Source organism: Pristiophorus japonicus, chromosome 7 (genome assembly GCF_044704955.1).
Source record: "Pristiophorus japonicus isolate sPriJap1 chromosome 7, sPriJap1.hap1, whole genome shotgun sequence".
In the NCBI taxonomy this organism is placed as follows: domain Eukaryota; kingdom Metazoa; phylum Chordata; class Chondrichthyes; family Pristiophoridae; genus Pristiophorus; species Pristiophorus japonicus.
Genome location: NC_091983.1, coordinates 250,518,791 through 250,537,697, shown reverse-complemented (window position 1 = coordinate 250,537,697; position 18,907 = coordinate 250,518,791). Strand labels below are relative to the sequence as shown.

Sequence of the window (18,907 nt, the reverse complement as noted above, 5' to 3'; positions counted from 1 at the left end):
CTAACCTGTCCAAGTCACCCTGCAGCCTCTTAGCATCCTCCTCACAGCTCACACCGCCACCCAGTTTAGTGTCATCTGCAAACTTGGAGACATTACACTCAATTCCTTCATCTAAATCATTGATGTATATTGTAAAGAGCTAGGGTCCCAGCACTGAACCCTGTGGCATCCCACTAGTCACTGCCTGCCATTCTGAAAAGGACCCGTTTATCCCGACTCTCTGCTTCCTGTCTGCCAACCAGTTCTCTATCCACATCAGCATATTACCCCCAATACCATGTGCTTTAATTTTGCACACCAGTCTCTTGTGTGGGACCTTGTCAAAAGCCTTTTGAAAGTCCAAATACACCACATCCACTGGTTCTCCCTTGTCCACTCTGCTAGTTACATCCTCAAAAAATCCCAGAAGATTCATCAAGCATGATTTTCCTTTCATAAATCCATGCTGACTCGGTCCAATCCTGACACTGCTTTCCAAATGCGCTGCTATTTCATCCGTGATGATTGATTCCAACATTTTCCCTACTACTGATGTCAGGCTAACCGGTCTATAATTCCCCGCTTTCTCTCTCCCTCATTTTTTAAAAAGTGGTGTTACATTAGCTACCCTCCAGTCCATAGGAACTGATCCAGAGTCAATAGATTGTTGGAAAATGATCACCAATGCATCCACTATTTCTAGGGCCACTTCCTTAAGTACTCTGGGATGCAGACTATCAGGCCCCGGGGATTTATCGGCCTTCAATCCCATCAATTTCCTGAACACAATTTTCCGCCTAATAAGGATATCTTTCAGTTCCTCATTCTCACTGTACTAGGGGAATGTACTAGGGGAATGTACTGTCCCCTAGTACATTCGGAAGGTTATTTGTATCTTCCTTTGTGAAGACAGAACCGAAGTATTGGTTCAATTGGTCTGCCATTTCTTTGTTCCCCATTATAAATTCACCTGAATCCGACTGCAAGGGACCTACATTTGTCTTCACTAATCTTTTTCTCTTCACATATTTATAGAAGCTTTTGCAGTCAGTTTTTATGTTCCCTGCAAGCTTCCTCTCGTACTCTATTTTCCCCCTCTTAATGAAACCCTTAGTCCTCCTCTGCTGAATTCTAAATTTCTCCCAGTCCTCAGGTTTGCTGCTTTTTCTGGCCAATTTATATGCCTCTTCCTTGGATTTAACACTATCCTTAATTTCCCTTGTTAGCCACGGTTGAGCCACCTTCCCAGTTTTATTTTTACTCCAGACAGGGATGTACAATTGTTGAAGTTCATCCATGTGATCTTTAAATGTTTGCCATTGCTTATCCACCGTCAACCCTTTACGTATCCTCTGTTAGTCTATTCTAGCCAATTCACACCTCATACCATCAAAGTTACCTTTCCTTTAGTTCAGGACCCTAGTTTCCGAATTAACTGTGTTACTCTCCATCTTAATAAAGAATTCTACCATATTATGGTCACTTTTCCCCAAAGGGGCCTCGCACAACAAGATTGCTAATTAGTCCCTTCTCATTACACATCACCCAGGTGTAATCATGATTATTAAGATAATTATCATTCTTTACTTAAAGACTTACGCCGTGAACGCAGGCTTTGAGTGAAACATTCCCGGTATAAGTACAAGACATCACATCTGATTTTAATCAATCATTACACTTACAATTCAAATTATGTAAATATATAAGTACATGTAAATAAATGTGATACTTACTCTGGCGGATCCGACAAGGTCGTTCCAGCGCTTGCGGCACTGGTTGCCCTCACGCACCTCGTTGGTCGCCGACGAGACCACCTCGGCTATATCCTCTGGTAGACCTTTTGGGGTGGGCTTCCCACGCCCACCCTGGGTCAATTGACCCCAGCATGACTCCACCTCCTGCAGGAGGGAGGCATTGCCTCGTCGGAGAATCTTCTCGCTCATTTGTGTTCCTCTTCCACCTCACTGCTTTCGCCAGCATCAGTCTCCGCAGCGTGATGTGTCGCCTCCTCCATCCCTTCCATTGTAACAAAAAGTTTTCCCCCAAAAACTCGTTGGGAATAACGTCATTTGTCCTCTGAATTCTTTTTGCTGCTGGAAAATCTCCGTCCTAGCTCCCAAAACAGCCAGAACAAGCACACACCACACCCACACACGCTTTCAGTTCCTCTCTGCTCCCCCTCCCTCTCTCCTCTTCTGCGCATGTAATGATGACCCCTGCCTTCCTGAAACGTGGAAAACGACCGTTGCCATGCCGTTGCTATGGACGCCAACACTTTACGGCAGAAGGTCAAAAAAATTTCACGCTAACGCCCATTTTAGATTGCTCGCGGTAACGCCCATTTTATAAAATGGAAAGTTGGGGTTTTGAAAATGGGCGATAATCTGGCGATCTCAAAACCCATATTTACCGCCGACGCTGGAAATAACGCCCATTTTTGGCCAATCTGCACAAAAGTGGAAAGTCTAGCCCATGGTCTATCTTCCCTTTCTTAATCATTTTTTTAGTCATTCTTTGCTGGCTTTTAAAAGCTTCCCAATCTTCTGTCCTGCCACTAGTTTTGGCCACTTTGTATGCCCTTATTTTTAATTGGATACCATCCTTTATTTCTTTAGTTAGCCATGGATGGCTATATTTTCTTTTACACCCTTTCCACCTCACTGGAATATATTTTTCTTGAGAGTTATGAAATATCTCCTTAAATGTGAGCCACTGTTCATCACTGTCCTACACTTTAATCTATTTTCCCAGTCCACTTTACCCAACACTGCCCTCATACCTTCATAGTCTCCTTTATTTAAGCTTAGGACGCTGGTTTGAGATCCAACTTTCTCGCCCTCCATCTGAATTTGAAATTCAACCATGCTATGGTCACTCATTCCGAGGGGATCCTTTACTAGGGGTAATACAGAGGGGTGTATTGCATTGTTGGAGGGGCAGTACTGAGGGAGTGTCGAGACCTCTTCGTTTCTCCCTGAGTTGCGAGCTTTCCATTTCGCCCGTCATCTCTCCTACTCTTTTCACCCTGTGGTGTTCTGCTTGTGAAGCCACACTCCTTCACATCGACCGGGCACCAACCGCAACCCAATACCTGTGTGGAGACCCCAGACCCTCTCACCTGAGGACAGGAGAAATATCAGCGGAGTGAAAGTGTCGATCTCGTCAAATGCATCCATGAGGTTGACCGCCGGACTCGGCAGGAAGTCAGGACCCAGCTGCTCGGCAACAAACTCCCTCACTGCAGCAATCAAGCACTCTGGCCTCAGGATCTTTATCTAGCAAATACAGGACATTGTGATGATCACAATACACACAAGGCCTCTGAGGCTCACTGCTTCAATCAACACAAGACTAATCCAGCAACATCGAATTACATAGGCAAAATCAAAACACTGCGGATGCTGGAACCTGAACTAAAAATCTCAGGTCAGCAGCATCTTTGGAGGGAAACAGAGTACATAGAATGTATGACCCAGAAACAGGCCATTCGGCCCAACAAGTCCGTACCAGTGTTTACGCTCCACCCACCCTCTGTCATCTAACCCCATCAACATCGCAGCACGGGTTCCTCAGGGCAGTGTCCGAGAGCCAACCATCATCAGCTGCTTCATCAATGACCTTCCCTCCATCATAAGGTCAGAAGTGCGGATGTTCGCTGATGACTGCACTGTTCAGTTTCATTCACAACTCCTCAGATAATGGAGCAGTCCGTGCCCACATACAGCAAGTCCTGGACAACATTCAGGCTTGGGCTGATAAGTGGCAATTAACATTCACACCACACAAGTGCCAGGCAATGACCGTCTCCAACAAGCGAGAGTCTAACCACCGCCATGTGACATTCAAAAGCAGTACCATCACCGAATCCCCACCGTCAACATCCTGGGGGTCACCATTGACCAGAAACTTAACTGGACCAGACACATAAATACTGTGGCCACAAGAGCAGGTCAGAGGCTGGGTATTCTGTGGTGAGTGTCTCACCTCCTGACTCCCCAAAGCCTCTCCACCACCTGCATGGCACAAGTCAGGAGTGTGATGGAATACTCTCCACTTGCCTGAATGAGTGCAGCTCCAACAACACTCGAGAAGCTCGACATCAACCAGGACACAGCAGCCGCTTGATCAGCCCCCTGTCCCCCACCTTCAACATTCACTCCCTCCACCACCGGCGCCCCCTGGCTGCAGTGTGTACCATCTACAAGATGCACTGCAGCAACTCGCCAAGGCTTCTTCGGCAGCACCTCCCAAACCCGCGACCTCTACCACCTAGAAGGACAAGGGCAGCAGGCGCATGGGAACACCACCACCTCCACGTTCCCCTCCGAGTCACACACCATCCCGACTTGGAAATATATCGGCCGTTCCTTCATCGTCGCTGGGTCACAATCCTGGAACTCCCTCCCTAACAGCACTGTGGGAGCGCCTTCACCACACGGACTGCAGCGGCTCACCACCTCCTTCTCAAGGGGCAATTAGGGATGGGCAATAAATGCCGGCCTTGCCAGCAACGCCCACATCACGAGAATGAAAAAAAACATTATATTCCTTTCTCCCCAATGTGTTTAGCCTCCCCATTAATGCGTCGATTCCAACTACTCCGTGAGTAGTGAGTTCCACGTTCTCACCACTCCTGAATTCTCTAATTTGATTTATTATTGACTATCTTATATTGATGGTCTGTAGTTTTGGACGCCACACAAGTGGAAACATCGCTACATCCTTGTCACAACTTGATTTACCGCCCTCCCATTGTTACAGTCTTGTTTCCGGTTTAGGGCATAACACTCTTACCAATATCAGCTTCTGGAAAGGAGTCAGATGTTCCCAAGGGAAGATTGTGTGCTGAAGATTGATATTCTGCTCTTCTGATATTTGTGGGCTGATTTTGGATGTACCCAAACCTAAATAACACAGGGGTGAAGATGTGAATTCACACTGAGACCAGGGTATGTATGGTGCATCACGCCATTGACAGGCAAACCTTTGGGACATCAGCCCTTCCACAGTCACCACACACACACTGATCACCACACACACACCGACCACCACACACACACCGATCACCACACACACCGATCACCACAATCAGCGATCACCACACACACACCGATCACCACACACACACTGATCACCACACACACACTGATCACCACACACACACCGATCACCACACACACCGATCACCACACACACCGATCACCACACACACACCAATCACCACAATCACCGATCACCACACACACACCGACCACCACACACACACTGATCACCACACACACACTGATCACCACACACACCGACCACTACACACACCGACCACCACACACACCGATCACCACACACACCGATCACCACACACACTGATGACCACACACACCGATCACCACACACACCGATCACCACACACACCGATCACCACAATCACCGATCACCACACACACACCGATCACCACACACACCGATCACCACACACACCGATCACCACACACACCGATCACCACACACACCGACCACCACACACACACCGACCACTACACACACCGACCACCACACACACCGACCACCACACACACCGACCACCACACACACCGATCACCACACACACCGACCACCACACACACCGACCACCACACACACCGACCACCACACACACACCGATCACCACACACACCGATCACCACACACACACCGATCACCACACACACCGACCACCACACACACCGATCACCACACACACCGATCACCACACACACCGACCACCACACACACCGATCACCACACACACCGATCACCACACACACCGATCACCACACACACCGACCACCACACACACCGACCACCACACACACCGATCACCACACACACCGATCACCACACACACCGACCACCACACACACACCGATCACCACACACACCGATCACCACACACACCGACCACCACACACACCGACCACCACACACACCGATCACCACACACACCGACCACCACACACACCGACCACCACACACACACTGATGACCACACACACACCGATCACCACACACACCGATCACCACACACACCGATCACCACACACACCGATCACCACACACACCGACCACCACACACACACCGATCACCACACACACCGATCACCACACACACCGACCACCACACACACACCGATCACCACACACACCGATCACCACACACACCGATCACCACACACACCGATCACCACACACACCGATCACCACACACACCGACCACCACACACACACCGATCACCACACACACCGACCACCACACACACCGACCACCACACACACCGATCACCACACACACCGATCACCACACACACCGATCACCACACACACCGACCACCACACACACCGATCACCACACACACCGATCACCACACACACCGATCACCACAATCACCGATCACCACACACACCGACCACCACACACACACCGACCACCACACACACCGATCACCACACACACCGATCACTAGGACACACACCGATCACCACACACACCGATCACCACACACACCGATCACCACACACACCGACCACCACACACACCGATCACCACACACACCGATCACTAGGACACACACCGATCACCACACACACCGATCACCACACACACCGATCACCACACACACCGACCACCACACACACCGATCACCACATACACCGATCACTAGGACACACTGATGACCACACACACCGATCACCACACACACCGATCACCACACACACCGACCACCACACACACCGACCACCACACACACACCGATCACCACACACACCGATCACCACACACACCGACCACCACACACACACTGATGACCATACACACCGATCACCACACACACCGATCACCACATACACCGATCACTAGGACACACTGATGACCACACACACCGACCACCACACACACCGATCACCACACACACCGATCACCACACACACCGATCACCACACACACCGATCACTAGGACACACTGATGACCACACACACCGATCACCACACACACCGACCACCACACACACCGATCACCACACACACCGACCACCACACACACCGATCACCACACACACCGACCACCACACACACCGATCACCACACACACCGACCACCACACACACCGACCACCACACACACCGATCACCACACACACACTGATCACCACACACACCGATCACCACACACACCGACCACCACACACACCGATCACCACACACACTGATGACCACACACACTGATGACCACACACACCGATCACCACACACACCGATCACCACACACACCGATCACCACACACACCGATCACTAGGACACACTGATGACCACACACACCGACCACCACACACACCGATCACCACACACACTGATGACCACACACACCGATCACCACACACACCGATCACCACACACACCGATCACCACACACACCGATCACCACACACACCGATCACCACACACACCGATCACTAGGACACACTGATGACCACACACACCGATCACCACACACACCGATCACCACACACACCGACCACCACACACACCGATCACCACACACACCGACCACCACACACACCGATCACCACACACACACCGACCACCACACACACCGACCACCACACACATCGACCACCACACACACCGACCACCACACACACCGATCACCACACACACCGATCACCACACACACACCGACCACCACACACACCGATCACCACACACACACCGACCACCACACACACCGACCACCACACACATCGACCACCACACACACCGACCACCACACACACCGATCACCACACACACCGATCACCACACACACACCGATCACCACACACACCGACCACCACACACACCGATCACCACACACACACCGACCACCACACACACCGACCACCACACACATCGACCACCACACACACCGATCACCACACACACCGACCACCACACACACCGACCACCACACACACACCGATCACCACACACACCGATCACCACACACACACCGACCACCACACACACACCGATCACCACACACACCGATCACCACACACACCGATCACCACACACACACCGACCACCACACACACACCGATCACCACACACACCGACCACCACACACACCGACCACCACACACACCGATCACCACACACACCGATCACCACACACACTGATGACCACACACACCGATCACCACACACACCGATCACCACACACACACTGATCACCACACACACCGATCACCACACACACCGATCACCACACACACCGATCACCACACACACCGACCACCACACACACCGATCACCACACACACCGATCACCACACACACCGATCACCACACACACCGATCACCACACACACCGATCACCACACACACCGATCACCACACACACCGATCACCACACACACCGATCACCACACACACCGATCACCACACACACCGACCACCACACACACCGACCACCACACACACCGATCACCACATACACCGATCACTAGGACACACTGATGACCACACACACCGACCACCACACACACCGACCACCACACACACCGACCACCACACACACCGATCACCACACACACCGACCACCACACACACCGACCACCACACACACCGATCACCACACACACCGATCACCACACACACCGATCACCACACACACCGATCACCACATACACCGATCACTAGGACACACTGATCACCACACACACACCGATCACCACACACACTGATCACCACACACACCGATCACCACACACACCGATCACCACACACACCGACCACCACACACACCGATCACCACACACACCGATCACCACACACACCGATCACCACACACACCGACCACCACACACACCGACCACCACACACACCGACCACCACACACACTGATCACCACACACACCGATCACCACACACACACCGACCACCACACACACACCGATCACCACACACACCGATCACCACACACACCGACCACCACACACACCGATCACCACACACACCGACCACCACACACACCGATCACCACACACACCGATCACCACACACACACCGATCACCACACACACCGATCACCACACACACCGATCACCACACACACCGATCACCACACACACCGACCACCACACACACCGATCACCACACACACCGACCACCACACACACCGATCACCACACACACCGATCACCACACACCGACCACCACACACACCGATCACCACACACACCGATCACCACACACACCGATCACCACACACACCGATCACCACACACACACCGATCACCACACACACCGATCACCACACACACCGATCACCACACACACCGATCACCACACACACCGACCACCACACACACCGATCACCACACACACCGATCACCACACACACCGACCACCACACACACCGATCACCACACACACCGACCACCACACACACCGATCACCACACACACCGACCACCACACACACCGACCACCACACACACACCGACCACCACACACACCGATCACCACACACACCGACCACCACACACACCGATCACCACACACACCGATCACCACACACACCGATCACCACACACACCGATCACCATACACACACTGATCACCACACACACTGATCACCACACACACCGATCACCACACACACCGACCACCACACACACCGATCACCACACACACCGATCACCACACACACCGATCACCACACACACCGATCACCACACACACCGATCACCACACACACCGATCACCACACACACCGATCACCACACACACCGATCACCACACACACACCGATCACCACACACACCGATCACCACACACACCGATCACTAGGACACACTGATGACCACACACACCGACCACCACACACACCGATCACCACAATCACCGATCACCACACACACCGACCACCACACACACTGATGACCACACACACCGATCACCACACACACCGATCACCACACACACCGATCACCACACACACCGACCACCACACACACCGATCACCACACACACACCGACCACCACACACACCGATCACCACACACACCGATCACCACACACACCGATCACCACAATCACCGATCACCACACACACCGACCACCACACACACACCGACCACCACACACACCGATCACCACACACACCGATCACTAGGACACACACCGATCACCACACACACCGATCACCACACACACCGATCACCACACACACCGACCACCACACACACCGATCACCACACACACCGATCACTAGGACACACACCGATCACCACACACACCGATCACCACACACACCGATCACCACACACACCGACCACCACACACACCGATCACCACATACACCGATCACTAGGACACACTGATGACCACACACACCGATCACCACACACACCGATCACCACACACACCGACCACCACACACACCGACCACCACACACACACCGATCACCACACACACCGATCACCACACACACCGACCACCACACACACACTGATGACCATACACACCGATCACCACACACACCGATCACCACATACACCGATCACTAGGACACACTGATGACCACACACACCGACCACCACACACACCGATCACCACACACACCGATCACCACACACACCGATCACCACACACACCGATCACTAGGACACACTGATGACCACACACACCGATCACCACACACACCGACCACCACACACACCGATCACCACACACACCGACCACCACACACACCGATCACCACACACACCGACCACCACACACACCGATCACCACACACACCGACCACCACACACACCGACCACCACACACACCGATCACCACACACACACTGATCACCACACACACCGATCACCACACACACCGACCACCACACACACCGATCACCACACACACTGATGACCACACACACTGATGACCACACACACCGATCACCACACACACCGATCACCACACACACCGATCACCACACACACCGATCACTAGGACACACTGATGACCACACACACCGACCACCACACACACCGATCACCACACACACTGATGACCACACACACCGATCACCACACACACCGATCACCACACACACCGATCACCACACACACCGATCACCACACACACCGATCACCACACACACCGATCACTAGGACACACTGATGACCACACACACCGATCACCACACACACCGATCACCACACACACCGACCACCACACACACCGATCACCACACACACCGACCACCACACACACCGATCACCACACACACACCGACCACCACACACACCGACCACCACACACATCGACCACCACACACACCGACCACCACACACACCGATCACCACACACACCGATCACCACACACACACCGACCACCACACACACCGATCACCACACACACACCGACCACCACACACACCGACCACCACACACATCGACCACCACACACACCGACCACCACACACACCGATCACCACACACACCGATCACCACACACACACCGATCACCACACACACCGACCACCACACACACCGATCACCACACACACACCGACCACCACACACACCGACCACCACACACATCGACCACCACACACACCGATCACCACACACACCGACCACCACACACACCGACCACCACACACACACCGATCACCACACACACCGATCACCACACACACACCGACCACCACACACACACCGATCACCACACACACCGATCACCACACACACCGATCACCACACACACACCGACCACCACACACACACCGATCACCACACACACCGACCACCACACACACTGACCACCACACACACCGATCACCACACACACCGATCACCACACACACTGATGACCACACACACCGATCACCACACACACCGATCACCACACACACACTGATCACCACACACACCGATCACCAAACACACCGATCACCACACACACCGATCACCACACACACCGACCACCACACACACCGATCACCACACACACCGATCACCACACACACCGATCACCACACACACCGATCACCACACACACCGATCACCACACACACCGATCACCACACACACCGATCACCACACACACCGATCACCACACACACCGATCACCACACACACCGATCACCACACACACCGACCACCACACACACCGACCACCACACACACCGATCACCACATACACCGATCACTAGGACACACTGATGACCACACACACCGACCACCACACACACCGACCACCACACACACCGACCACCACACACACCGATCACCACACACACCGACCACCACACACACCGACCACCACACACACCGATCACCACACACACCGATCACCACACACACCGATCACCACACACACCGATCACCACATACACCGATCACTAGGACACACTGATCACCACACACACACCGATCACCACACACACCGATCACCACACACACCGACCACCACACACACCGATCACCACACACACCGACCACCACACACACCGATCACCACACACACCGATCACCACACACACCGATCACCACACACACACTGATCACCACACACACCGATCACCACACACACCGATCACCACACACACCGATCACCACACACACCGATCACTAGGACACACTGATGACCACACACACCGATCACCACACACACCGATCACCACACACACCGACCACTAGGACACACTGATGACCACACACACTGATCACCACACACACCGATCACCACACACACCGACCACCACACACACCGATCACCACACACACCGACCACCACACACACCGATCACCACACACACCGATCACCACACACACCGATGATCACACACACCGATCACCACACACACCCATCACCACACACACCGATCACCACACACACCGATCACCACACACACCGATCACCACAATCACCGATCACCACACACACCGACCACCACACACACCGATCACCACACACACCGATCACCACAATCACCGATCACCACACACACCGATCACCACACACACCGACCACCACACACACCGATCACCACACACACCGATCACCACACACACACCGATCACCACACACACCGATCACCACACACACCGATCACCACACACACCGACCACCACACACACCGACGACCACACACACCGATCACCACACACACCGACCACCACACACACCGATCACCACACACACCGATCACCACACACACCGACCACCACACACACCGATCACCACACACACACCGATCACCACACACACCGATCACCACACACACCGATCACCACACACACACCGATCACCACACACACCGATCACCACACACACCGATCACCACAATCACCGATCACCACACACACCGACCACCACACACACCGATCACCACACACACCGATCACCACACACACTGATCACCACACACACCGATCACCACAATCACCGATCACCACACACACCGACCACCACACACACCGATCACCACACACACCGACCACCACACACACCGATCACCACACACACCGACCACCACACACACCGATCACCACACACACACCGACCACCACACACACCGACCACCACACACACCGATCACCACACACACTGATCACCACACACACCGATCACCACACACACCGATCACCACAATCACCGATCACCACACACACCGACCACCACACACACCGATCACCACACACACACCGACCACCACACACACCGATCACCACACACACCGATCACCACACACACCGATCACCACAATCACCGATCACCACACACACCGACCACCACACACACCGATCACCACACACACACCGATCACCACACACACCGACCACCACAATCACCGATCACCACACACACCGACCACCACACACACCGATCACCACACACACACCGATCACCACACACACCGACCACCACACACACCGATCACCACACACACACCGATCACCACACACACCGATCACCACACACACACTGATCACCACACACACTGATCACCACACACACCGATCACCACACACACCGATCACCACACACACCGATCACCACACACACCGACCACCACACACACCGATCACCACACACACACCGATCACCACACACACCGACCACCACAATCACCGATCACCACACACACCGACCACCACACACACCGATCACCACACACACACCGATCACCACACACACCGACCACCACACACACCGACCACCACACACACCGATCACCACACACACCGATCACCACACACACCGACCACTAGGACACACTGATGACCACACACACCGATCACCACACACACTGATGACCACACACACCGATCACCACACACACTGATCACCACACACACCGACCACTAGGACACACTGATCACCACACACACACCGACCACTAGGACACACTGATGACCACACACACCGATCACCACACACACCGATCACCACACACACCGATCACCACACACACCGATCACCACACACACCGATCACCACACACACCGATCACCACACACACCGATCACCACACACACACTGATCACCACCACACACACTGATCACCACACACACACTGATCACCACACACACACTGATCACCACACACACACCGACCACCACACACACACCGATCACCACACACACCGATCACCACACACACACTGATCACCACACACACACTGATCACCACACACACACCGACCACCACACACACACCGATCACCACACACACCGATCACCACACACACACTGATCACCACACACACACTGATCACCACACACACCGACCACTAGGACACACTGATGGCCACACACACACTGATCACCACACACACACCGATCACCACACACACTGATCACCACACACACACCGATCACCACACACACTGATCACCACACACACCGACCACCACACACACCAGTCACCATACACGCTCTAGTTGCCAGCCTACACATCTGTCATTAGCGGGCTTGAGAAGCTTTGATCATCTCACCCTTCTCAGTGTAAGAGTTAACCAGGTGTGTAAAGACAAGAGATTTTATGTCATGACCCGAGTATAGAAGGCAGTTCGATGCCGAGCTCACGTACAGGATCGCGTTGTGATTCTGCACTGTGAATTATACCTTTCATCGAGTCCATCCACAGCCTGTGGAAAGGTGTTCTCATGAAGTGGTAAAGTTCCTCTGCCTGGAGGAAGCTCTCCCACTGTTCTGGCTGTGTGTTGAGGGATTTGCAGAGTAGTGCGAAGGGGCTCACTCGAGTGTTGATGTACAGACACTGGTCCCACATGTCTTCTGTCATCCACTGAGCACTAGGACCTTGTTCAAACCACTTGTTCTGTTCCAATCCTGCACAACAAATAATTAACTCCTTAAATCAAGCATTAAATCCCACATTCTACCCTACGTACCTTAACGTGATCCAAAACTCGGTAGCCCGTGTCCTAACTCGCACCAAGTCCCGTTCACCCATCACCCCTGTGCTCGCTGACCTACATTTCGATTTCAAAATTCTCATCCTTGTTTTCAAACCCCACCATGGCCTTGCCCCTCCCGATCTCTGTAATCTCCTCCAGACCCACAACCTCCTGAGATGTCTGCGCTCCTCTAATTCTGCTCTCCTGAGCATCCCTGATTGTAATCGTTCAACCATTGGTGGCCGTGCCTTCAGCTGCCTGGGCGCCAAGCTCTGGAACTCCCTCCCTAAAGCTCTCCACCTCTCTACCTCTCTTTCCTCCTTCAAGAGGTTTATTAAAATCTACCACCTGCCCTAATCTCTTCTTATGTGGCTCAATGTCAAATTTTATGGGTCATAATACTCCTGTGAAGTGCCTTGTGGTGTTTTACTACATTAAAGGTGCTATATAATTACAAGCTGTTTTACTGACCCAATGCGGCTCTTTTCTGCTGTTTCTCTCGACTACCCTCCCCCTCTCCTGACTGTTACTAGGGTTTAGGTTTCACAGATGATATTCACCCTTAACTTGGGGAGTAAAGCACGATTCATTGACCCAGACTGTACCCCACACCTTCAGGGAATGCTAAGAGACTCATTGCAGGAATAATACCCTGGTTGTCCTGGGGTTTCTCACTGTGTCTCGCATGCGCCAGCATGTTTGAGTGGAGAAAGATCTGCCACTCGACCTCGGGAAGGACACCCATACCGTTGAGCTCGTTGTCCTGAGTCTCACTTGTTCGCATGATGCTGCTGCAGAGCATGAAGGAGAAGTAGAGTTGGTGTTGTGCGAAGATCGCGTACCACACAAGCTGAGGAAAGGGAGAGATGGAAAGAAGCAGGGGTTACTGACCACAGAACTGCACCGCAATACGAGAAATGGTGGCTGCCACTGGATGACAAGGCAGTACTTTAACCAAGTGCTTGGGATGCTGCTCAACGCCACAAGGGGAGTGAATGGGAAGGGGTTTGGATCCATTGGGATTGTGTACAGTGGGAGTGAATGGTAAGGGGTTTGGATCCATTGGGATTGTGTACAATGGGAGTGAATGGGAAGGGGGTTTGGATCCATTGGGATTCTGTACAGTGGGAGTGAATGGGAAGGGTTTCAGTCCATTGGAATTGTGTACAGTGGAAGTGACTGGGAAGGGATTTGGGTCCATTGGGATTGTGTACAGTGGAAGTGAATGGGAAGAGGTTTGGGTCTATTGGGATTGTGTACAGTGGGTGTGAATGGGAAGGGTTTGGGTCCATTGGGATTGTGTACAATGGGAGTGAATGGGAAGAGGTTTGGGTCCATTGGGATTGTGTACAATGGGAGTGAACGGGACGGGGTTTGGGTCCATTGGGATTGTGTACAATGGGAGTGAATGGGAAGGGGTTTGGATCCATTGGGATTGTGTACAATGGGAGTGAATGGGAAGGGGGTTTGGATCCATTGGGATTCTGTACAGTGGGAGTGAATGGGAAGGGTTTCAGTCCATTGGAATTGTGTACAGTGGAAGTGACTGGGAAGGGATTTGGGTCCATTGGGATTGTGTACAGTAGGAGTGAATGGGAAGGGATTTGGGTCCATTGGGATTGTGCACAGTGGGAGTGAATGGGAAGGGATTTGGGTCTATTGGGATTGTGTACAGTGGGAGTGAATGGGAAGGAGCTTTGGTCCATAGGAATTGTGTACAGTGGGAGTGAATGGGAAGAGGTTTGGGTCCATTGGGATTGTGCACAGTGGAAGTGAATGGGAAGAGGTTTGGGTCTATTGGGATTGTGTACAGTGGGTGTGAATGGAAAGGGTTTGGGTCCATTGGGATTGTGTACAATGGGAGTGAATGGGAAGAGGTTTGGGTCCATTGGGATTGTGTACAGTGGGTGTGAATGGGAAGGGTTTGGGTCCATTGGGATTGTGTACAATGGGAGTGAACGGGACGGGGTTTGGGTCCATTGGGATTGTGTACAATGGGAGTGAATGGGAAGGGGTTGGGTCCATTGGGATTGTGTACAGTGGGAGTGAATGGGAAGGGGTTTGGGTCCATTGGTATTGTGTACAGTGGTAGTGAATGGGAAGGGTTTTGGGTCCATTGGTATTGTGTACAGTGGTAGTGAATGGGAAGGGTTTTGGGTCCATTGGGATTGTGTACAGTGATAGTGAATGGGAAGGGTTTTGGGTCCATTGGGATTGTGTACAGTGATAGTGAATGGGAAGGGTTTTGGGTCCATTGGTATTGTGTACAGTGGTAGTGAATGGGAAGGGTTTTGGGTCCATTGGGATTGTCTACAGTGGTAGTGAATGGGAAGGGTTTTGGGTCCATTGGGATTGTGTACAGTGATAGTGAATGGGAAGGGCTTTGGGTCCATTGGGATTCTGTACAATGGGAGTGAATGGGAAGGGTTTGGTCCATTGAGATTCTCTCCAAATGGTGTTAAAGGGAAGGTATTGGTCTATTGGGATTCTATACAATAGGAATGTTTGGTGGATTGGAATCAGTGATATCCTTGTCTAAGTTTGACTACATGTTGTTATTCCTGGTTGTGACATACCTTGTAAGTATTCTCGGTAAGTGTGTGCATCATATTCATTAAGTCAGACTTGATGCCGATGTGCATTCTGTCACTGCTAGCCGATAACGTTCGGAATTCACTGCCTGCCCGCTGTAAACCAGAGGCAGTTTTTATGGAGCCCGACAGTGGTCTCCTTGTGTGTGGCTTGTGAATGTCACTCACAGACTCGGTGAATATCTTATTGAACCAGTGCAGAGAGAACTGGTACATGCAGTTCAGCTGTGACAGCTCATCCATCACAAAGTACAAGACGGAGCCACGTGTCGCCATGGGCAAGAACCTCTTGCGAGCTACCATGATTTTCTTCTCGTTCTCCTCTGAGGCATTAATGCGCAGCTCAATCTCTTTGGACATGTCTTTTGACTGCTGAAAGGTATCAATGAGGTCCTGGTCATCTAAGATATGCCCTGAGGATAAGAACAAGTCATGATGAAAAGACTTTGCACTGAATGAAAGGTGACCTCCCTCACTCTGTAACCTCCTCCAGCCCTATCAACTACTGAGATCTCTGCACTCTTCCAATTCTGGCATCTTGTGCTTCCCCGATTTTAATCGCTCCACCATTGGTGGCTGGGCCTTCAACTGTAGAGGCCCTACGCTCTGGAATTTTCTCCTTGAACATCGTCACCTCTACCTCTCTTTAAGACGCTTCTTAAAAGCTACCTCTTTGGCCAAGTTTTTGGTCACCTGCCCTAATATCTCCTTACGTGGCTCGGTGTCAAATTTTGTTTGATAACGCTCCTGTGAAGCGACTCGATATGTTTTTAACTATGTTAAAGGAGTTTGATAAACAGCAATAACTTGTATGTATAATGTAGTAAATCGCCTCGAGGCACTTCACATCGTCATTATCAAAGAAAATTTGACAATGAGCCATATAAGGAGAAAT

General features: G+C 52.1%; 1 protein-coding gene across 3 annotated transcripts in view; it reads right to left on the bottom strand.

Annotated features, from left to right (window-relative positions):
* The window catches only part of LOC139267496 (dynein axonemal heavy chain 6-like), a 729,921-nt gene that overhangs the window by 397,503 nt on the left and 313,511 nt on the right, over positions 1–18,907 (bottom strand). For all 3 annotated transcript variants that reach the window (XM_070885895.1, XM_070885898.1, XM_070885896.1), the window contains 5 exons: positions 17,998–18,425; positions 16,073–16,271; positions 15,129–15,353; positions 4,774–4,883; positions 3,098–3,254 (listed from right to left, as the gene is read on the bottom strand). In XM_070885895.1, coding sequence (XP_070741996.1) covers positions 3,098–3,254; positions 4,774–4,883; positions 15,129–15,353; positions 16,073–16,271; positions 17,998–18,425 — 1,119 coding nt within the window. The remainder of the gene's footprint in view (positions 1–3,097; positions 3,255–4,773; positions 4,884–15,128; positions 15,354–16,072; positions 16,272–17,997; positions 18,426–18,907) is intronic.